Below are 22,580 nucleotides of genomic sequence, written 5' to 3'. Positions count from 1 at the left end.
GATACCTATAGTTTGGTTATTTGTGTTATTTTGACTGTTTAATAATTCATTATAATCATGATCAATGATTCCTGTCAGTTGAAGCCAGCTCTGATTCTGCTCCCTCTCCGCTTCCCTTCACAGCATCTGTGAGAAGGGCCAGTTTAACTGTACTCGGCTGCACTGTGAGGAGGTGAACCAGTGTCCAGGCTCGCTAATCTATTCTCCTCGATCCTGCCTGCTCACCTGTTCCAGCCTGGACCCCACTGGCCAACAGCAGGAGTCCAGAGGCACCCAGTCGAGCTGCAGGGAGCCCCAGTCTGGCTGCGTCTGTCCCCAGGGAACTGTGTTACTTGTAGGTGAAAATGTTAAGTTATTCTTATGGTAAAAATGACGGGAAATGAGATATTTCAGAGAAGACAATGCAGTAATGCCATAGGAGATGGGTCTGTTCCAATAAGCCACACACCAGGCCAGGAGTACACAGTACAGGACCCTGGACTAGCGGAGCTAAGTAGAAAACATTTCAATATCAACGCATCTAGTTCCATTTCTGTTTGAAAGGATATCACATCTGTTTAGTTTTACTAGTAGAGAATCTGGCATTAAAAAACGGAATCTGGGAAAACTGTTTTACGACATGCGAAACACAGATTTAGATTTAGCAGCTTTAGTAGATTCAGCCCAAAGAAAAATTATACTGGCACTAAGCTGCCTTCAACTACGCTAATTTATTTTCTCATAGTTTTGAATACAATGCTTCTCCGGTTTCAGGGTGATCGATGTGTTCAGCCAGATGACTGCCCATGCCACCATAATGGTCAACTTTACCACAGCAATGACACCATCATTAAAGACTGCAACACATGGTAATACATGCAACCATCCTGTTGCTCCATGTCCTTTAGATGTTGAATTATTTCAGCTATTCTTCATTATTACCTGCAGTGTATGTCAGGACCGCCGCTGGCACTGCAGCCAGTATGCCTGTGCTGGTGTGTGCGTCGCAACTGGCGACCCACACTATGTGACATTTGATGGCCGCTTCTACTCTTTCCTGGGTGACTGCCAGTATCTGCTGGTGAGTGAAACGAGCGGTTTGTTCAGTGTCATGGCAGAGAATGTTCCCTGCGGGAGCACGGGGGTCACCTGTACGAAGTCAGTGACGTTCAACCTCGTCAATACCGTCATCCATCTGCTGAGAGGTAAGTTTTAGTTCTATGGGGTGATGGAAAACCTTGTGTTAGGAAACACATGGCTGTTTGAAGTGAGATGCCTGGTCTGTTCTGTAGGTAAAGCTGTGACAGTAAATGGAATGCCAGTCAGTCTACCAAAGTCTTACAGCGGCAGTGGGCTGACTTTGGAACGGGTTGGCCTGTTTGTCTCCCTTTCCTCCAGACTAGGGGTCACTCTGCTTTGGGATGGAGGTGGGTCTCACATACATCAACCTCTGCAAACTTAAATGATGTCTTAGTCCAGTGGTTCTCAAATGGTGGGGCGCGCCCCCCTAGGGGGGTGCGGTGCGATGTCAAGGGGGGCGCCTGTGGCCGCGGAGAAAATGTTTTTTTGCCTTAGGAGAGTAAAGTGTAATTGCACATCCGCTCCAGTAGTTGGCAGTGGCGCTCTGATTGTCAGAGTGCGCGCAGGGAGGATTAGCAGAAGAAGAGCAGTTGTAAACAATCTACGGTGGGAGAAGAAGAAAGACCAGACTTCCTTATTTTCTGTTGCAGACTAAAAAAAATGGTAATAAAGTTATTCTTTGTTGTAAGTTGATCTATATTTCTTTCTTTTTCATAATTCTTTGTATGTTAATAAGGATACAATTTTTTTATTTTTTTTCGGGGGGGGGGGGCGCAAAATGTTTTTTTCTTCCTAGGGGGGGCGCGACAGAAAATAATTGAGAAGCACTGTCTTAGTCAATCATTTTATGCTTAGGGTCAGGTGTTTCATTTATTTGAAATCCATTTTGACTTATTTATAGAGCTCTAATTATTTCATTGTTATTATTTCCTTATATTTCATGCAGAATGCATTTTTGCAATCTTTCAGAGGTACTACAGTCATCCCTCGTTTATCGCTGTGTTACGTTCGAGGACCCCTACAATAGGTGAAAATCCGCGAAGTACACCATATTTATTTATTATTTTCCGTGTATTTTTACCTTCATGAACCCTTCCTGCCCTGGTATCTACCCATCCTCTACTGTATTACCCATTCCCACACGCCTACAAACACTTTTGTATTCTAATACAGTAAATATTCTATTAGTGCATTAGCTGCTGTTAGCTGCTACCTGAGCCGGTCGGTCACAGCGCACAGACACACACAAACATCCGCTTCACGGAGACGCTCATGGGATGTGCGCTGGAGCTGCGCGGACGCAAACGCACTCGCACTCGCATTCGCGCTAGGAAATGAATGTAAGCTATTGAAGAGTAATTCATTTAAGAATGTATGTTACCGACTCTCACTCTCCTACTGCATCACCGTGGGTCCTCCGTAGCTGAAGAAGAATCAGGCATGCATTTCACATCTCTTCGCCCTGTTCTCCCTCTTCACTTGTGAGCTTTTAAGGTCCTTGTGAGGTGTTAAAATAGACACCTCAGTTGTGTGTGTGAATTAATTAATTTTTCTTAGGCTTGGAAATGCTTTTTTTAATCAATAAAATAATGGAAATAAAAATATTTATACATACAGCAGAATGCCGCGAAATAGTGGAAAATCAGCGATATATATATAAATGCATATGTTCGGCAAAAAAATCGCTGATCCATTGAATCCTCGGAAAGTGAACTGCGATATAGCGAGGGATGACTGTATTCATGGCTGTGAGAGTTTAATCAGCATGATATAGCTGATATTCCCCGTGTTGTCTCCAGGTATGCGTGTTTACGTACGTCTGGAGTCTCACCTGAGGGGTCGGGTCGGTGGTCTGTGTGGTAACTTTGATGGAGACGCAGAGAATGATTACACTACACGGCAGGGCATCGTGGAGTCCACAACTGAACTATTTGGAAACTCCTGGAAGGCCAGTTCTTCCTGTCCTGATGTAGCTGACCAGGACCTCAGAGATCCCTGTGCTGTGAGTTGAAAACATGCATTTTCAGGAAACCCTGAACAAACTTTGTTACAATTCAGCTTTGTAGACATATAAAAAAAAAAAAAACTTTATTTCCTTTGTTGGTTTTCAGCTGAACCCCCACAGGGTAACCTGGGCCAAGAAAAGGTGTGCAGTCTTGACTCAGGCCCTTTTCTTGCAGTGTCACCCTGAGGTGCCCTTCCAGCAGCATTATGACTGGTGTGTCTTTGATGCTTGTGGGTGAGTGTCACTCGGTATAAATGATACCGTCTCTTCCAGCATTTCTTGAACAGTGCTCTGATACCAGAGATATTCTTTGCAACTTCCAGGATATTATAAATGTTTTCAGATTTTGTGCATAAACATACATCTGTCAGGACAAGATTGGTGATGGGTAATATTTTGTTGAAATGGCATGAGCTTGTCTCATGAATTATATCACATTTGTGGCAAAATTCACCTACTCTTTGAAGTTCCACCAGATTCAGCTCAGTGCCCCATATTTTTCTATCAGATCAGATCGTTTCACAGCCAGCAGAGACGCACCACAATTCAGTCAACGCACAAACAAAACATAAAAAGTGCACAAGTGGAATAAAAGCTGGTCATAAAAGGCTGTTGATAAAACCAGGAAGAAATGACTTTTGGAGTCTGTTTGTCCTACACTTTGGTACCGAAGGCAGCAGCCTGTATTCAGAGGACAGCGGGTGAGTCGGGTCAGCCAGGACAGCTTGTGCTTTCTTTTTTACCCTGGCTGTGTACAGGACAGAGAGCTCCTGAAAACTGACCGCCACCGTCTTGCTGCACCTCTTAACGATACTGTTCAGCCTGTTTTTGTCCTTCACAGTAAGGGACCCAAACCAGCAAATAAAAGAGAAGGTTAAAACAGACGCAATAAAACAATAATAAAACATCTTCATAAAAGAGGTATCCACACTAAAACTTCTCAACTTCCGGTAAAAGTACATGCGCTGGTGGGCCTTTGCAAAAACAGCATCTGTGTTTGTCTCAAATGACAGCTTTTCGTCCACGATGGTACCCAGGTATTTGTACTGCTGTACCGTTTCCACTGCCTGACCATGAATAAAGACAGGGAGGATTGGTGGGGGCTTCCTCCTAAAATCAATAAGCATGTCCTTTGTTTTCTTAACGTTAATGCTCAAGAATGATCTCTCACACCAGTTTAAAAAGTCACTCAACACCGGGCCGTGATCGGTGTCCTGATTACCAAGAATTGACACGATCACTGTATTGTCAGCAAACTTAACCAGGTGTCTGTCCTGATGCCGACTTTTACACTCATTTGTGTATAAGATAAACAGAAGTGGTGAAAGGACACAGCCCTGGGGCGAGCCGATGGAGGATAAAAGAACGTCGGATAAAACCCCATTCACCCTCACCCTCTGTGGTCGGTCAGTTAAAAAGTCAACTAACCAGCTCACTATACCCCTGTCAAGCTTGTGCGCGCTGATAAGACGATGGGCTAAAATGTGCGACTGAATGCAGTTAAAAGCAGAAGAAAAATCAATAAAAAGCAGACGAGCAAAAGCCTGTACCCCCTGTCCAGCGATATGCAGATGATACACAACTCTATCTTTCAATCGATACAAACGCAATGTGAAATACTGATACTGCCAGGTTGCTCTTAAGGAATGGACTTCACTAAAGAAGTGAGTAAAGGATAAAGTTGGATTTGGCAAGATGTGAAGACTGCGTTCCAGAGGAGCAATGAGAGCCAGAGCAGATCCGGAAAAAATATGTAATACAATTATTTTCAACACAAGAAACCATAAATAATCATAAATGTAATTTTGTTTTTAATATTGAAAAAGAGACAGACAAATGACCACCAAGAAAATTCACATTCTTATCCTCTGTTTAACAGTAAACCTTTGTAACCCTGACACCAAATTGTTTTAAACAGTCAGTCAACCCGAGCAACAATTTTTCCCATTTAAATTAATATCGATCCAGTTAATCTGTTCTTCAGCCCCAGAAACTCTGGAACCCAGAAACTTGTTTAAAACCATTATGTTATGGGTTTATGTGTGGCGAAAACATTGAGAGAGAAATAAATATTACCTTAATTATAGAAAGGCACAGTACACTTATACATAAAACATATTTGGACACTTTACCTGTGTTGTTGAAAGCACAGGTGGAGGAGAAGGAAGATGACGCCTTTGAATATTCTCAGGCTTCTTAGCCTCACTACTAGTTGCCGTTCTAACTTTATTGTGAGCCATAATGAGGGTAAATTTAACAAGAAAGGCGTAGCAACCAAGAGTGGCAAACGGTGTGACAACACTACGTACAAAGCACAGCTGACAAGCTCAATGACGTCAAGCGTGGCAGTTGATGCGCTTGGGTGTTCATACACCAAAGCTTTTTCCCCATCCCAGTCAAAGTTTGTTCTTACATTGTGTCCGTAAACCTGGCTGTGTCAAACTGTTTAAAGACTAAACAGACGTGAGCATAAAAGATAACATTTTACAAGTTGAGAATTTTACAGTTAGCGAGGATCAAACAATTGTGCTGCTGTCCGGGTTTTTTTATCATGGATCTTGAGTGCATATTTCTGCATTGATTGTTTTACAGCCCTATGACCAGCTTGATAAGGAATTGACCAAGTTGAATTTGAAAGTGTGTTCAAAATTCTTTACATGATTTTTGAAGGTTAAAGTCGGGTTCAGGGTCACACCTAGATATTTATTTTCCATCAATAAAGATACATTGATAATAGAAGTGTTTATTTCTACTGTATTTGTAAAGTACACAGTTACTGTTTTTTCAGTGTTTAGAACCCTCTGAGGAAATCTGTAATTTAATGTATTGAAAAAACAGCTTGAGTAACTCGGTCTGCCTCAAGAGGAGAATATAGATAGCATCCCTTGAAAATGAGCATTTCTGTTACAACCTGGTACAATGCATCTTTCCTTTGTGGTCAATAAATAAATAAATAAGTGTATAAATAAATAAACTACAATCCACTTTTATGTATATTTTTTGTTTGTATGACATTTATTTATACTATATTTAAATCCTGAAGAACATTTTAATTTAGATTTTACTCAGTGCTGTCTAATTCAACTAGAATCTAATGGTGTAGTGGTTAGCGCTGTTCCCTCACAGCAAGAAGGGCACAGGTTCGAATCCGACTTGCGGCCTTTCTGTGTGGTATTTGCATGTTCTCCGGCTTCCCCCCACATCCAAAAAAACGTGCAAAATAGGTGAATTGGTGACACTAAATAACCTGTGTGTGTGTGTCTGAATGATTGTTTGTCTGTGTGCCGCCTGCAATGAGCTGGCGGCATGTCCAGGCTGTGCCCCCCTCTCGCCCGTTGACTGCTGTGATAAGCTCCAGCATGACCCGCGACCCGGTAACGGACGATACGGTTCAGAAGATGAAAGAATGAATGAATAAAATCTAGTACATTGTACTAAATCTTAATTCAGTGCAGCATATGTTGTTAAGATGGTTTTTGTCTTTAATCCCTACGTTTGTGCGTTTTGTGTTTTCGCACTTCGTGGTCCACGACTGCCACAAAGTGGGAATAGGCAATACTAGCGCATGTTTATCCATTCTCATGCATGTCTTTTTTAATGAATGCTTATGCACAAACAGAATCCTAACGTTGTCATTATTGATAGCATGAATATTATTTTGTCTTTTTTAGCAAGACCTTCAGGAAGTCACCTTCATCAAGTGTTAACAGTAACTCTGACCATGCGCTATGCTGTGGCCACATGTGAAGCGTACTTCGTTATTGCTTGTGTCTTAGCTGTGATTCCGGCGGGGACTGCGAGTGTCTCTGCACGGCGATTGCTGCCTATGCTGAAGAGTGTAACCGACGAGGGGTGTACATCCGCTGGAGGTCCCAGGAGCTGTGTCGTATGTCGAATTCAATCACCCGGCCCACCTGCAGTCATACAGACTTTATTCCATCTGTCTTTCCTCATTTTTCTGTCTTGGTCTCGCTGCTTCCCTTGTACCCTTCAGCTCTGCAGTGTGACAATGGACTGGTGTACGATCCCTGTGGACCAGCCTGCTCCTCTTCATGTCCTGGAATCTATCGCAGCCCAACCTCCCAATGTGGCGCTCTCTCCTGTGTGGAGGGCTGCTTCTGTCCTGCTGGCACAGTCCTACTTGGTGAGAGAGTTATCATGGGTGATGTATGGCAATGTCATTTATGAGTAGTTAGATTCTCAGCATCGAGCTTTGACATCCTCCTCAGATGATAATGGATCAGTTTAAAGTGACAAGCATTTTACGGAACTCCTTCGCACGACTAACATCCACATTTTGAATAATGAGACCAAAATAATTGCTTGATTTTCTTTGTGAATAACCAACAAATCTTCATATTTCATAGTTACAGACTTATATTGCGAATTTACTGGGAAGATTGAACTGAAATGTATCACATGTATTTTTTCGAGTAGATTGTCCTTTCCTGCTTTGGACATATCAAGACCTTTTGACCTTTACCCTGAAGACAAAATTAGAATAAAATATAAAATGTAACATTTCCAGTCAAATTGACCAAGGAGAAAGCTTTATGTTAATGATCCCATGCTTTTGCTTTTCGACCCTAAGAGCATCCGAATTGTCTGTGTACCTTTGGTTCTAAAGGGGAAAGCTGCGTACTTCCCCGTCAGTGTCCGTGCGAGTGGGAGGAATCTATTTTCCCACCTGGAACCACCATTACTCAACACTGCCAGAACTGGTCAGTCAGCTTCAGGTCTCGTGCTCGACCATTATTCAGAAAGAATCAACGCTAATCCAGCAGCTATCGCTGTCTCTCTGTGTCCAGTTCCTGTGAGGACGGTACGTGGCAGTGTGACGGTGTGGCTTGCCCTCCCACCCCTCCACCCTGTCTAGACACAGAGTTTGCCTGTGTTGGGGGGCGCTGCATCCCCTCTATGTGGGTGTGTGACAATGAGGATGACTGCGGCGATGGTTCAGACGAGGTGTGCCCAGACACCTGCTCTCCGGACCAGTTCCACTGCTCCACCAGACCGAGGTGAAGCACGTTTACTTCGAGCGAGTCACCAGTCTTATATTATACCCACCATCGGTGAGACTTCAACAACCTGCATCCGCAATTGACCTTTCCGTAAAACACGCCCACATGACTTGGTAGACCAATCATGACGCTACACGTCATCTCTGGGCTACACGTGCGCGTGTACACGTTTACTTTCTCAGACAAACAAGCCGAGTGGCGCTTTGGTTTGCATGTTACACAAAGGCAAAAAAGTAATCGAAAATGATGAAACATTGCAGTCACGGCTCGTGTTACCACGACGACCGGTACCCCGAACGACTGGAAGGAGGTGTCCGGTTTACTCACTTCTGTGATGGATCAAATTGTAGAAGAACACGACTAGTTGAAGACATTTGTAGCTGCCATCCAATGTAGGATTTGGAGAATGTGATCCTGCAAACGTGCACTAACAGGTGCATCAAGGGCTCCTTTAGCTTGTTTAGCAGCACTTTTCCATTCATTATAACAGACTTCGAACCAAGTTTGAAGCTTATGCACACATTAAAAATGTTAAATGAAGAACATAAAATAAAAAAAACTGTCATCTATGCAGTAATGAAAAACTACTAAAGTGACATAGAAAATCATGAGATCTTTCCCAAAAACGCATCAAAACCCAGTGAAAAAAAATCCTTCACTGAAATATTTAAAGCTCCTGCTTGCTCATCAGCAAAATACCTGACGGAGAAATCACCGGGAAGTTCAATGGCTAATCCTCCCAACAAATTCCAAACAGCATTGCAGCCTAACAGACTACTGGTACAGAGATGTGTTTCATGATAAAGACATAGAGCTGAAACTATTGTAACCCCGACCCTGCAGTGGACCATGTTTGAGCCTGGCTCTGCGTTGTGATGGCCATCCAGACTGTGCTGACCAATCAGACGAGGAGTACTGTGGGCCGCCCCTCTGTCCCCCGGGGGAGTTTCGGTGTGACAGTGGAAAGTGCCTGTCGGCCACCCATGTCTGCGATGGAAGGCTGGACTGTGGCTTTGCTGATTGGTCTGACGAGCATGGTAAGCTATCAGCCCAGCAGTCTGTTTCTAAAATGTCTGTTCCTAATATTGAACTGTAGTTTTCAGAATGTTTTGTGTAAGCTATTTGCTTGTAACGTTTGCTATATCCCTGGAAACCTCGCAGACTGTGGTAAGGTGTGTGATGAAGGCCAGTTCCTGTGTGCCGGAGGACATTGCATTCTCTACCTGCACCGCTGCGATGGACATGATGACTGTGGAGACCGCAGTGATGAGACGGGGTGTGTTTTGGTATTTGGGATTGTTACCTTCATCATTAAAGTCTAGCTGACGTTATTGGGAAACCACCAGACTCTTTTTTTTCTTTCTAAATAACATTCATTCCATCTTTTTGTGAATTATTTGACTTTCTTAATATGTTGTGTATTTCATGACATGATGTCATCATTTAAAAAGTGGTTTTGCTGTCTTTAGATGTGTGTGTGCGCTAGCAGAGTTTCAGTGCCCTGGAGACCAGTGTGTCCCTGGAGACAGAGTGTGTGACGGACACAGAGACTGTCCCTCTGGTGCAGACGAAGCTGTCTGTCCGAGTAAAGGTACAACTAAAAACGGCAGAGGCTCCTGCAGATACTGGATGGAAGGAGGGATGGATGGATGATGGATGGATGGAAGGATGGATGGATGGATGATGGATGGATGGAAGGAGGGAGGGATGCGTCAGTGACCCTCTCTCTCTCTCTGCGGCAGTGACCTGCGCCCCTGATCAGTTTGCCTGTAGTGACAGTGGATGGATGACGGATGGATGGATGACGGATGGATGACGGATGGATGCGTCAGTGACCCTGACCCTCTCTCTCTCTCTGTGGCAGTGACCTGCGCCCCTGATCAGTTTGCCTGTAGTGACAGTGGATGGATGATGGGTGGATGGATGACGGATGGATGCATCAGTGACGCTGACCCTCTCTCTCTCTCTGCGGCAGTGACCTGCGCCCCTGATCAGTTTGCCTGTAGTGACAGTGGATGGATGATGGATGGATGGATGATGGATGGATGGATGACGGATGGATGATGGATGGATCCGTCAGTGACCCTCTCTCTCTCTCTCTGTGGCAGTGACCTGCGCCCCTGATCAGTTTGCCTGTAGTGACAGTGGATGGATGATGGATGGATGGATGACGGATGGATGACGGATGGATGCGTCAGTGACCCTGACCCTCTCTCTCTCTCTGTGGCAGTGACCTGCGCCCCTGATCAGTTTGCCTGTAGTGACAGTGTGTGTGTTGCCACCTCTAAGTTGTGCGACGGTACAACAGACTGTCCAGGAGGAGACGATGAGAACAAATCCAGCTGCTACCCTGTCACTTTAACACCTCTGCCTGAGAAACCAACTCCGCCCACTTCAGGTATAAAAAAGAAAGCATCAAAGGAGGAGAACGTTGGGCGTTCAGTGTTTCTCTCATGCATTCCTGTTTCTGCAGTTTGTCGGCCCTTTGAGTTCAGCTGTGCCGTCGGTGGACAGTGTGTCCCTCAGGCCTGGCTCTGTGACGGGGAGACAGACTGTAGGGATGCTAGCGATGAGCGCCAGTGTGCTACACCCTGTAGCTTTGCCCATGTTTCCTGCCTCAGTGGGGATCAATGTGTGGCCTACCAGCAGCTCTGTGATGGAACCCCACACTGCAGGGACGCCTCAGACGAGAGTATCGACAGATGTGGTGGGTTCCTCTTACCCTGGGACTAGTAGAACGTATCTCATCAGACATTTAAATGTTCCCTGATGTCTGTCTACAAGGATCTACTGGGATACCGCCTTGTCCCGGCAACTTTCCATGTGACAACCGCACTTGTGTGAACATGTCACAAGTGTGCGATGGCGTTCCGGACTGTCCCCGTGGTGACGATGAGTTGGTGTGTGGTGAGTTCTAAAAAATAAATAGGGAGGCCAGCGGTGAGCATGGAATAAATAAAGAGATCGAAGAGATAAATAAGGAAATCAAAGGCATGACATTCAAATAAAAGACAAAATGAAGGGCAGAAATTTATAAAAAATAAATAGTAATGGATGTAATCTCATGATTATTAATTAGATGATAAATCTGAAATTGTTTTCAGGTAAAATCTTGACCACGCCCACTGGTGACAGAAACACCACTCTCACCTGCCCTGAATTCACCTGTATGGATGGATCCTGTGTCCCCTTTAATAAGGTAAGATCCTTATCTACCATCTATTTAGTTATTACTAAAAATAGGAACAGAGTTCCTTCTTTTTGTATTTTATTTTAACTACAAAGTTAAAGGAAATCTCAGCTGAACACACTCACCGTGCTTTTTCTGTTTGCTAACGTGAGGACGTTGAATAGGATTTTCTTACAGAAAGTCTGTAAAGTTGTTGCACCCGGATGTCATATTTTTGTAATTATTATATTTTGAGTATAGCTCAGACCTCCAGTGGCCATTCCTCCACGTCCTGAAAACGTTTGTCCCGTAGTTTATGTAGTTTAATCAACCAAACAAATAACAGACATTACCTACTTGACTGAGGTAATAATTCGTGATGATCATCATAGTGATCGGGTCTATTTATGATATCATGTAAAAGCAAACCTTTATGGCTACGCCTGTCCCATTCCAGGTGTGTAACGGTGTGGCAGACTGCGCAGACTCTCCTCTAGCTCCAACTGGAGGCCCCTCTGATGAGCAGGGCTGCAGAAGCTGGTTTTCCTGGGGTCCCTGGAGTGCCTGCAGCACCTCCTGTGGCACGGGTTCAATGAGCCGGCAGAGGACCTGCCCTCCAGGAGACCCGCTGTACCAGTGTCGGGGACAGGACACCCAGAGGCAGCAGTGCTTCAACACCACCTGTCCTGGTAATGAAGCGCACATACATAATGCACAGTCTAAAAGTGTCAATTCTAATGTTTGCTGCTCTAATGTGGTGCTCTCTCATCTCCCCTCCAGTGGACGGCCAATGGCTGCCATGGGCAAACTGGTCAAACTGTTCCAGCAGCTGTGGTGGCGTGCAGGTCAGACGTAGAGGATGCACCCCTCCTCGCTATGGAGGCCGAGACTGTTCCCACCTGCCTGGACTATCCAACCTAACGATGCAAATCAGTAAGAGCTGCCCGTAAACGAGGTGTGAACTAAAATGTCCTTACTAAAACGGCCCAAAACTAAAATCTGTTCAGTTATACAGTGATTGGGTGGAGGCAGAGCATACCAGACGGATAAATCCTTTGAATAGCATGGAGAATTTCACGTTTTTTAGACCTATTATTAAATTGCAAACAGGTTTCAAGCCTTATTTGTTTTGATTTCAATAATTCAGGTATCTCAAAATATTAGAATCATTGGTCCGGGACCTTCAGCGTGTTCTGGGGCGGTTTTCAGCCAAGCGAAGCGATTGTGATGAGGAGCAAAACCTCAGAGTCTGAAGTAATGGTTCTCGAGCAGAAAAAGGTGGTCTGCCTTCTCCGGGTCGGTGGGGAGTCTTTGCCACAAGTGGAGGAGGTTTTGTTCACGAGTTAGGGAAGGATGGAGCAGAAAGGCGAAGCTCTTGATTTACCGGGCGATCTACGTTCCTACTCTCATCTATGGTCATGAGCTTTGGGACATGACCGAAAGGACAAGATCCCGGATCCAAGCGGTTTAAATTAGATTCTTCCGCAGGGTGGCTGGGAGCACCCTCAGAGACGAGGTGAGGAACTCGGAGTCGAGTCGCTGCTTGAGAGGGGCAAGCTGAGATTGCTTGGGCAGTCCCTGGGGAGGTGTTCCGGGAGGTACAAATCCCCATCACCGTGTTCTTAAAATTCAAACGCACCATAATGAAACAGGCTGACTCCAGTTAACTTTCTCGCTCCGGACACAGACCGTCAATGGCCGCTCGCCACCACGTTCTGCTCCTTGAGTTCCAGTTCCGGGTAGTTTTTTTTTGACAAAGGTCAAAGCCCCACCCCTTAACCTGGTTGCATCATAATACCTTCTCTGCCCCCCAGATGGGGCTGTTCCTCTCAACAGTTAGCGCAAGGGAAATATATATAAATTATTCTAACACCCGTGTCTCCGGGTTCTCCGTGTTCCTTCCACCTCTAAAAACAAGCAACTTAGCCGATTGGTATGGATGTGAGTGTGAATTCTTATTGGTCTGTGTTTGGCCTTGTGATGGATGAACTGTTGACTTGTCCAAACTGCCCCCACCTCTCACCCGCCGTCAGCTGGGATCAGCCCCAGCACACCCACGACCTGCATTTTGATAAGTGGCTAAAGAAGGAAACTATTACGATCGTTTTGTCTTCAAAAAGATGAATGAAATGAATCTAGAATACACTAGAATCTAGAATTTCACTTGCTGATGCACTTGCTGGGTCGTCCAGTGATCGGTAGGTCAGTGGGTCGAATCCCAGCTCTGGCTGTCCGCATGTCAAAGTGTCCTTTGGCGAGACGCTGAACCCCAAACTGCTCCCATTGGGTCTGGCAGCAGCGCCTTGCATGGCATCAGTCGCCCGCTGCAGTGTGAATGGGTGAATGTCAGATAGAAATCGTAAAGCGCTTTGGGCACTGCAAAATGTGGAAAAGCGCCACATAAATCCTAATCCTAGTCCCATCCTAATCTCGTTGTATATCCACTATGCAATGACAATAAAGGCGTTCTATTCTCAGTGCAGTCCATTCCGCGTAACTGTAAAACCTTCTGCGTGACTTCGAACCTTCAGAGGCCAGAGAGGAACATTCTTTGTGTCACGACTTTCTCCTCCAGACTCCTGCCCTAGTGATGGATGTGAGTCCACCAGCTGCCCCAGTGGACTGGTGAGCCACCGCTGCGCTCCTTGCCCGGTGACCTGTGCCCACATCAGCAGTGGGACGGCTTGTGAGACACAGAACGCATCGTGTTCTTCTGGTCAGTCGGGACGTTTCTCTCTTGTGCTTTCTTTTCATTTGCCCGGTTGATTTATTTTTACTCGTCTCTGTCATTCATTACGTCTCCCCCTTTAGGTTGCTGGTGTCCAGACGGGCAGGTGATGAATCACGTACAGCAGTGCGTGCTGCCAGAGGAGTGCGTGTGTGAGTCGGCTGGCGTGCTCTACTGGCCAGGCCAGCCGATGAAGGTGGACTGTGAGATTTGTGTTTGTGAGAGAGGGAGGCTTCAGAAATGCCAGCCGAACCCGGACTGTTCTGGTGAGTCTGTCGATGATCATCTTCATGCCGGGTGTCGTTCTTCGTTTGCCTCACCTACTCAGTTTTGCGTTACTACAGTGCACTGCGGCTGGTCATCGTGGTCAGAGTGGGGCGAGTGTTTGGGACCCTGTGGAGTTCAGAGTATCCAGTGGTCATTCCGCAGCCCCAACAATCCAGCCAATCACGGAGACGGGAGAACCTGCAGAGGAATCTACAGGAAAGCCCGCCGGTACGTTGCCCAACTTACGTCAGTGTTTCTACTGCTCGTAAAATACAATGTAAAGAACCTGCAAGGTGGGATTCCAAAGTAAAGTCATTTTTAAAGTCAGTTTGGTTTTACTGGTCGAACATGTTATCAACTCGGGACATTTAAACAGAGAAGAGGAATATTTTCAGCATGTCTTTAGGCCCACTACGACCAGATGAGTCTACGTACTGTGAAAAGACCTTTGCAGACCTTTTACCACTGAATTTAATCGGATTCGGCAGCACGGTGGCACAGAGGTTAGCGCAGTTGCCTCGCAGCAAGAAGGTCACAGGTTCAAATCCAACTTGCGGTAATTCCGTGAGGATTTTGCATGTTCTCCCCGTGTCTGCGTGGGTTCTCTCCGGGTTCTCCGGCTTCCTCCCACCACCAAGAACATGCAACTTAACGTACACTTGTTATTGAGTGCACGCTACTGTCAAGCCTCAACAATCTTTACTTCCTCAAACTAGCCATAACCAAAGCAGAACTCTAGTAATTTGGATTTACTAGATTTGTAAGAGTCAACTGTGTGAATCTGCATTTTGAGTCTCACCAAACCACACAGAAACAACTACACAAAAAAAAAAAACTTTGTGTGTGTGCGTATGTGTGCGTGTGCGTGCGTGTGCGTGCGTGTGCGTGCGTGTGCGTGTCTGCGTGCAGGTGCCAGACACACCCCTGTGATGAATGCCAGCATCAGGGTGACTCCCATGCTGTGGGAGACAGGTGGAGGTCGGAGCGCTGCCGGCTGTGCTCCTGTCTGCCCAGCCTCGCGGTGCGCTGCTCGGCCTACTGCCCTCACGCCGTCAGCGGCTGCCCTCAGGTAACGGCAACAGTGCGTGTTGATGCGTTCATATCTCATGTAAACATGGCTCGCAGCTCCGCCTCCGCCTCATTCTTTTGTGATTTCTTGACATTGTTGTATCCCGTAGCAACGCTACCACCGGTGTGACATGAGCCAGATGTTTTATGCATTTTATTGTTTGAGCAGGGCCAGAGTCTGGTGCCCGGAGAGGACGACAAGTGCTGTTACTGCAAAGGTGAAATTCGGACTGTCGAATTTATCGAATGAAATGTCAGCTTGTTGAGATGAATGGTGAATAAAACGACATTCTGTCGTCAGCGGTTGGGAAGCTGTCCTGGAGCGACCCGAGATGATGCTCTTTTTTTGACTGGCTATATTTACATCGATATGCAGAGAGGAATCCTCCTGCCCACATCTAAAGACACAGTTTTCATGTTTATAACGCTCAACGATGAGTGTCGGAGTTTGGAGTTTTAGCGAGAGGCTACAATTTAAGGCTAGAACAGGCATGGGCAAACCCAGGCCCGGGGGCCATATGCGGCCCGTTGGTCTTTTTAATCCGGCCCACCGAACTTATCCAAATTATATCATTAAATAAAATTTTATTGTAATTAAACTTCATTCATTTGACATTTTTCCCTGTAATGCTACCTGTAAAATGCCAAATCCTTTAATGCAATAGCTTTCATGTGTCATTTATATTAGCTCACACAAATACTCTAGCCATCTGTTCTTGTTCCGGCCCCTCTGTCAAATTTTAGAACCTATCGTGGCCCGCGTGTCAAAAAGTTTGCCCACCCCTGGGCTAGAACAATTGAATAAAGCTTCTTTTCTACAATTCCTTTACAGGAGAAAATGACACTGTGACGGTTCCTCCTGTCGTCGTGACCGCCCGGCCAGAAACGCCTCCGATTCGAACATATCCACTTCCTCCTGGACGTCAGTGTGAAGGATTCATCACCCATAGGAGGATTGTTTGACTTGGGATTTCAACATGTCTCCTCCTGTTCAGATGAATGTTGGTCTCCTCTGGGTGTTCAGTTTCTCCCGGCATCCAGCTTCAGCGCCTCATCACAACAGGCAGGTCACCCCCCCGAGGCGGGTCGCCTCCATTGGTGGGACCCCCACAGGGACCTTCAGGTACACCAACTGATACGCTACAATCAAACATATATAAAAGAGAAACAAAAGAAAACAAATATGGCAACATCAAAAATATAATACAGTCCAATGTTTGCGTACGTGGCAGCACGGTGGCACAGTGGTTAGCACTGTTGCCTCACTTGTGGCTCTTCTGTGAGGAGTTTGCATGTTCTCCCCGTGTCCGCGTGGGTTCTCTCCGGGTTCTCCGACTTCCTCGCACCATCAGAAACATGCAACTTATGTCCAGGTCGTTATTGAAAAAGAGAATTAATTCCCAATTAACTTACCTGGTTAAATAAAGGTAAAAAAAAACTTGGAATATGTGACCTGTCTTGTTTTTGAATTGCTAACATTAGCATCATCCATCCATCTATTTACTTCCGCTTTTCCGCGTTACGGGTCACGGGAGTTGCTGGAGCCTATCCCAGTTTGCTATGGGCGGGCTATGTGTATTGATGCTAATGATGAACATTAGCATCATAAAAATATTAAATGTATTTATTTAATTCATATTCCACATCTAAATTGTTGTGTTATGAGAAGGAAGTAGTAAATTTCATCTGGGCAGAAAGAATGAATCGATCAATTTTTATTACGTTTTAAAAGAAATTTCAGATATTTACCTCCGCCAACGTGGAGGTTACGTAATCACCGGCGTTGGTCTGTCTGTCTGTCTGACTGACTATTAGCAAGATAATTCAAAACTTTACAGACAGGTCTTGTTTATATTTTATTACAGATGATTACATTTTGATGGTGATCCAGAAGAGATCCTGGATTCTGGATTGAAATTGTCTTTAACATTGCAATAAATGGAGCTTCAAACTCCATTTGTCCCTCAATATCTCTGTTGGTTATTGATTGATTGTTATGAAATTTGACACAATCGTGTACGGTGAGGACCGCTATCTCTATCAGGACGGATATCATCGCGATATTTCAAAAATATTTGTTGTCTTGTAGCCGAGTCAATTCCGCATTGGAGCACGGCGACGGATTTGTTACCTCCAGCAAGGAGGTTCTGTTTTTGAAGATGTTTGTCTGTCTGTTAGCAGGATTACGGAAAACCTGCTGGATGGATCTTGATGACATCTAACTTAGATCCCATTCAATTTTGAGAGCGATCTGGAAACCCGCCTGCATTAAAAAAAAAAGAAAATGAGATTTTCCCATTTACTTTTAATGGAGAATAAAAAAATCTATCTTGTAAAATATGCATTCAATTCAATCACCAAAAACCACAGTCATAAATGTCTTCTGGATCTGATCCAGAATGAGGTCAGTAAAAAATCTTACATTTTAACATTGAAAACCTATTAAAGGATTCCAAAATCAGTTAAAGATACACATCAACAAATACACATCTCACGTTTACTTTTCATTTACTTTTTTGGTGTATAAAGACACCAAGAACAATCATAAAGGGGTCCGATATGCACTGTCATGCAAAATGTCTTCTGGATCTGATCCAGAATCAGGTCAGTAAAAAAAACATTAGATTTTAACATTAAAAGCCATTTACGGATTCAAAAATCAGGTAAAAATACACATCATCAAAAACACATTTTCATGGTTGGAGTAATAAGATACCAAAGCAATTTATAACCGTTTGATCGTGATCCGGATCACCATGTGGACGGTATAAATCCAATTACGAGGGGAATGAGGTGCTTGGCGGAGGTCTGCTCTCTCAGAGTTCTTCTGGTTCTACCCTGTTGCAACAAGGCTTACTCAAGGTGCAAACTGTTAATTTGCAGGGTTGGAGTCCAGAACCTGAGGAGTATAAGGACCTTCCACAGCAGAGCTCTGATGGACACACCAGCGGTACACATATCCCATATCTGCAGGTAGACCTGCTGCAGCCGTACAACATCACTGGTAAGCATGAATACAGAAGAACACCTGGAGGCGAGGCTGCTCGACTATACTCCGCACTGAAACACAACTGCACAAGTCTCTTTAATACTCTCCTGTAGGTATACTAACCCAGGGTGGTGGTGTTTTTGGCACCTTTGTGTCCAACTTCTACCTCCAGTTCAGCCAGGATGGCAAACAGTGGCACACTTACAAAGAGCTTGTCACTGATGCCCGACCCAGGGCCAAGGTCGGACACAGAACCAGGTTCATGTAACTTTCAACTTCAACTATCTTGAAGTTGATGGAATACTACTCTTCCTCCAGGTATTTCAAGGTAACAATGATGACCAAGGAGTGGCAGACATTCACCTGGACAGAATGGTGTCGGCTCAGTATGTCCGCCTGCTGCCACATGACTTCCAGAATGGCATCTACCTTCGACTTGAGATAATGGGCTGTGGCAATAGTATGCAGAATGCTTGAATGGCACTTTATAATATTGTGAGCAAATTTGATTTTGATTCTAAAATAATCTTTTCTCCTCCAGGTTACCACTGGCTGACGACCCCCACTCCTTACTCCACTGTCACTCCAGTAGGCGGCTGCAAAAACAGGGAGTTCCAGTGTGAAAATGGCCGCTGCGTACCTGCAGGACAGCAGGGGGCTGTCTGTGACGGGGTCAATGACTGTGGGGATGGATCAGATGAGATGTACTGTGGTGAGATGTTTAACATAATGCACTTTATTTGCAATTATCGCATTTGATCCCATGCAAGTCTAAAATGTTGCCTAACTCTGGACCTGTCATCAATCTTTTGATTCTTTAGACGTTTTGTAATTTGACTGTTCACCTCACCCAGGTACCCAACCATCCCCCACAGCCTCCAGTCCTCGCAGCTGCCCTGTTGCTCACTTCTCCTGCCCCCCACCAGGGGGCTGTGTTGATGTAGGGCAGCGTTGTGATGGGATCCCCCACTGTCCCAATGGAGAAGATGAAAGCGGCTGCTTTCCCCATTATGTCACTACCCAGTCTGACAGGTAGGCGGCAGTATTATCATTCATGAGTCATCCCAGTACTGTAGCTACTTATAATATTAGCATTATTTTATATCTGAGCTCTCCTCATCCAGCTCTGTTTTCATTCATTGCTGTTTTCATGTGACCTGAAGGATTTTAAGTCCCGTATTTTCCAGTATAAGTCGCTCCGGAGTATAAGTCGCATTAGTCAAAAAATGCATTACGAGGAAGAAAAAAACATAAATAATTTGCACTTTTTGGGGAAATGTGTTTTACTAAACAAGTGAAAACGAAGCACATTAACCTCTCTCCCGAACGGGTCGCCGGCGCTGCTGTTGTCTTTGCCCGGTTTTACGGTAATATGCACCGCCGTTACCGGGAACCGGCGCTGCTGATCCGGTCCGGTTTTCACAAGCAGGTGGTGCTGGTGCCACGGCCGTAAACGGTTAACAGTTAGCCAGCTACGTGTAGCATACACAACAAGCTGGAAAGGTATACGGTATGTTAACGAAATGCATTAACAGTAATCAGCTACACAATAGGATAAAGAAAATACCTGGGAGGCTGGATAGGCAGAATTAGCATAGCAAGCTCGCAAGTCCAACGATAAAGTTACCGGAAAGCAAGTTTACCAAACTGGTGATCTCATTCTCCATCACTGAATGCATTGAATTCTTCATCCTCGTATCACTTCTGAACAATTCCACCAACTCCGGAGGAAGATGAAGCGCCGTCTCCTCTTCTTCGGTAACACCCAGTTACCTTTAGCAAAATGCCCCATTACCCCTTTCATGGCCTTATTTCATGATCACATTGTATAATATGTAAATATGTATGTATTATAAAAATTCTAAATAGTAGTATTATAATTATGTTCAGCATCAAGGAATAGTATTAAAACCTTAATTACATACGTACACAGGTTGTATTTAATAAAAACATTTACATCGCTGGAAAAAACATCTATAAACGGCGATCGCTGATTCGATGGCATTTTGCACTGTCATGGATCGAATCATGTCGTCAATGGCTGTTCTTTCCATTTCCAAATTCCTTACTCATCTCCAACATGTCTTCGTCATTAATGAGGGCAGAACGTTCTTCTATCAGAGCCTCAAACTCTTCCTCAGGTGCACCCCCCCCCCCCCCCCCCCCACCTTACGGCTGCACTTTGAATGTCTTTAGGGGGAAATCCCCTGTAATCATTGATCGCTTCAGCTCTTATCTCAATAAGTTATCTATTTATCTATCTGTAAAAAATCCACAAAACACCGGAATTGATCGACACCGCCTTTAAAAGCAAGGTAAACTAGAAAACGACAATCAGAGACTGCAGACCCCGCCTCCAAAAGACTATTGGATCTTGTGAGACAGTAAACAGGGCTTCCGGATCAGAGGAGCCAAACCTGCTCTAGCTTGCTGCTCCGGAACGTACTACAAGACACCTTCTGGACTCTTTTTCCCATCATGCCATTCGTGTCCCTCCCTCTTAAAGTGGCAGTTTACAGCACAGGCACAATTCCAGATGTAAAAATAATTCTAGAATCTGGATCCAGATCCGGATCAACGCCATTCTCGGGGAGGACCGACTCACGGACAGAATCTTGCTTGTGTAAAAATCTCAAGTCGATTGGGTTACTAGTTTTTGAGTTATGCGCTCGGACAGACAAACAAGCAAACAAACAAACGCACCCAATTGCAATACCCTCGCCTCCTCTTCGGCGAGGGTAACAAACGGATCATGTGATACAAATTTTTCTCAAAATTTATGAACAATCTCGCGAGATTTCATAATTGAAGGAATCATGGGAAGAAAATTTGTATACTTGAGTTGGAACCGCGGATACCTGGGGTTTTATTGTACATATTTTTCTTTATTTTATAAGTCGGACCTGAGTATCAGTCGCTGGACCAGCCATACTATGAAAAAAGTGTGATTTATAGTCCAGAAAATACGGTAATGTCTTCCCTTGCTGGTTGTGTGCTAATTCCCAGACCACATAAACCCAGTGCTGCTGCTGTCAGGACTCCATCCATGGCTGCTGTCACTCACCCTGCAGTAACAACTGTGAGAAAACACTATATTAACGTATCACTTAGCCTAATCCTGCAGGTCTGTGCATGTCTAAAGCCGCAATATTTTAATTTATTTAAATTTGTAACAGAAGTTCAACCAGATGAGATGCTGTACATACAGTATGGGTTATAAATACAAGAACCATCATACATTAAAAACAGACGCAAGCACATGCTGAAACCAACATGTGATCATCTGAAACTTCCTTCTTTGTTTTCTCTCTTACTGTATTCACAGGCTGGGGGTCCAGGATATCTTGGTAAGTGTTACCGCAGGTGGATTTATTTTTGTGAACATTTGTTGTTCAGAGACGTAACTTTTACATCATAAATTGGACATTGCTGCAGACCATTTCGATTTGTTTGGTGCGCTCACTTTGCCAAATTGGCTCCGTTGAATGGTGCTGAAATTCATCATGTTCTATAGGCATGTGCTCCTCTCCTCTTGGACTGGAGGATGGGAGAATTCGATATGGCCAGTTGACCTCGTCCTCCCATCGCGAGAACAACCCAGCGGATGCTGGACGCCTTAACATTGTCCCTAATGTGTGAGTGGTGTCTCTGTTAGAATGGCATGTTTTTAAAATGAGATAATCCAGATTCAATGAAAACAATCGTGTCCATGCAGTCAGGTTATGGAGCCTGGATGGAGCCCCTTGCCATTTGATCCCAGCCCATATTTTCAAGTAGACTTCTTGGAGCCCACTTGGATATCTGGGGTGGTGACACAGGGAAGTGGACGCATGTGGGGCTACCTAACTAAATACCACCTAGCCTACGCTCTGCATGGCAACTTCTTCACTGACTACATTGAGGATGGGAAGCCTGGTAGCCCAGCTAAGGTAAGTCTTTGCTAAATATACGTACAGATCTTGATATAAATTTTATTAAATGTGCTCATACTACCATTATACTTTTGGCTTGACACGTGAGGGGTCGCCACAGCAACCCAACTTTCTCATTTCTAATCCTGTCCAATCTGGTCACTCCCAATGTGAACCTCAGCATCTTCATCTCCTCCACTTCTAGCTCCGTCTCCTGTCTTTTCCCCAGAGACACCGTCTCTAAGCCGTCCATCATGGCTGTCCTCACCACTGTCTCTGAGCCGTCCATCATGGCTGTCCTCACCACTGTCTTGTAGACCTGTCCCTTCGTCCTATCACAGAGCACACCTGATACTTTCCTCC

General features: G+C 44.9%; 1 protein-coding gene across 1 annotated transcript in view; it reads left to right on the top strand.

Moving 5' to 3' along the window:
- Nucleotides 1-22,580, top strand: part of sspo (SCO-spondin) — an 89,816-nt gene that overhangs the window by 16,333 nt on the left and 50,903 nt on the right. Inside the window, 28 exon segments of the mRNA XM_068747943.1 lie at nt 124-334; nt 754-848; nt 928-1,184; nt 1,272-1,406; nt 2,859-3,061; nt 3,171-3,298; nt 6,841-6,950; nt 7,059-7,208; nt 7,692-7,785; nt 7,873-8,045; nt 9,247-9,361; nt 9,555-9,676; nt 10,316-10,483; nt 10,559-10,738; nt 11,190-11,284; nt 11,712-11,943; nt 12,035-12,187; nt 13,830-13,970; nt 14,066-14,248; nt 14,327-14,477; nt 15,159-15,318; nt 15,487-15,535; nt 16,150-16,239; nt 16,313-16,415; nt 18,209-18,321; nt 18,420-18,547; nt 18,625-18,766; nt 18,896-19,025. Coding sequence (XP_068604044.1) covers nt 124-334; nt 754-848; nt 928-1,184; nt 1,272-1,406; nt 2,859-3,061; nt 3,171-3,298; nt 6,841-6,950; nt 7,059-7,208; nt 7,692-7,785; nt 7,873-8,045; nt 9,247-9,361; nt 9,555-9,676; nt 10,316-10,483; nt 10,559-10,738; nt 11,190-11,284; nt 11,712-11,943; nt 12,035-12,187; nt 13,830-13,970; nt 14,066-14,248; nt 14,327-14,477; nt 15,159-15,318; nt 15,487-15,535; nt 16,150-16,239; nt 16,313-16,415; nt 18,209-18,321; nt 18,420-18,547; nt 18,625-18,766; nt 18,896-19,025 — 4,011 coding nt within the window.

The sequence above is a fragment of the Brachionichthys hirsutus genome, chromosome 14 (genome assembly GCF_040956055.1).
Source record: "Brachionichthys hirsutus isolate HB-005 chromosome 14, CSIRO-AGI_Bhir_v1, whole genome shotgun sequence".
NCBI classification, from domain to species: domain Eukaryota; kingdom Metazoa; phylum Chordata; class Actinopteri; order Lophiiformes; family Brachionichthyidae; genus Brachionichthys; species Brachionichthys hirsutus.
The sequence above is the reverse complement of the archived record's forward strand: the minus strand, read 5'-3'. Positions and strand labels throughout refer to the sequence as shown.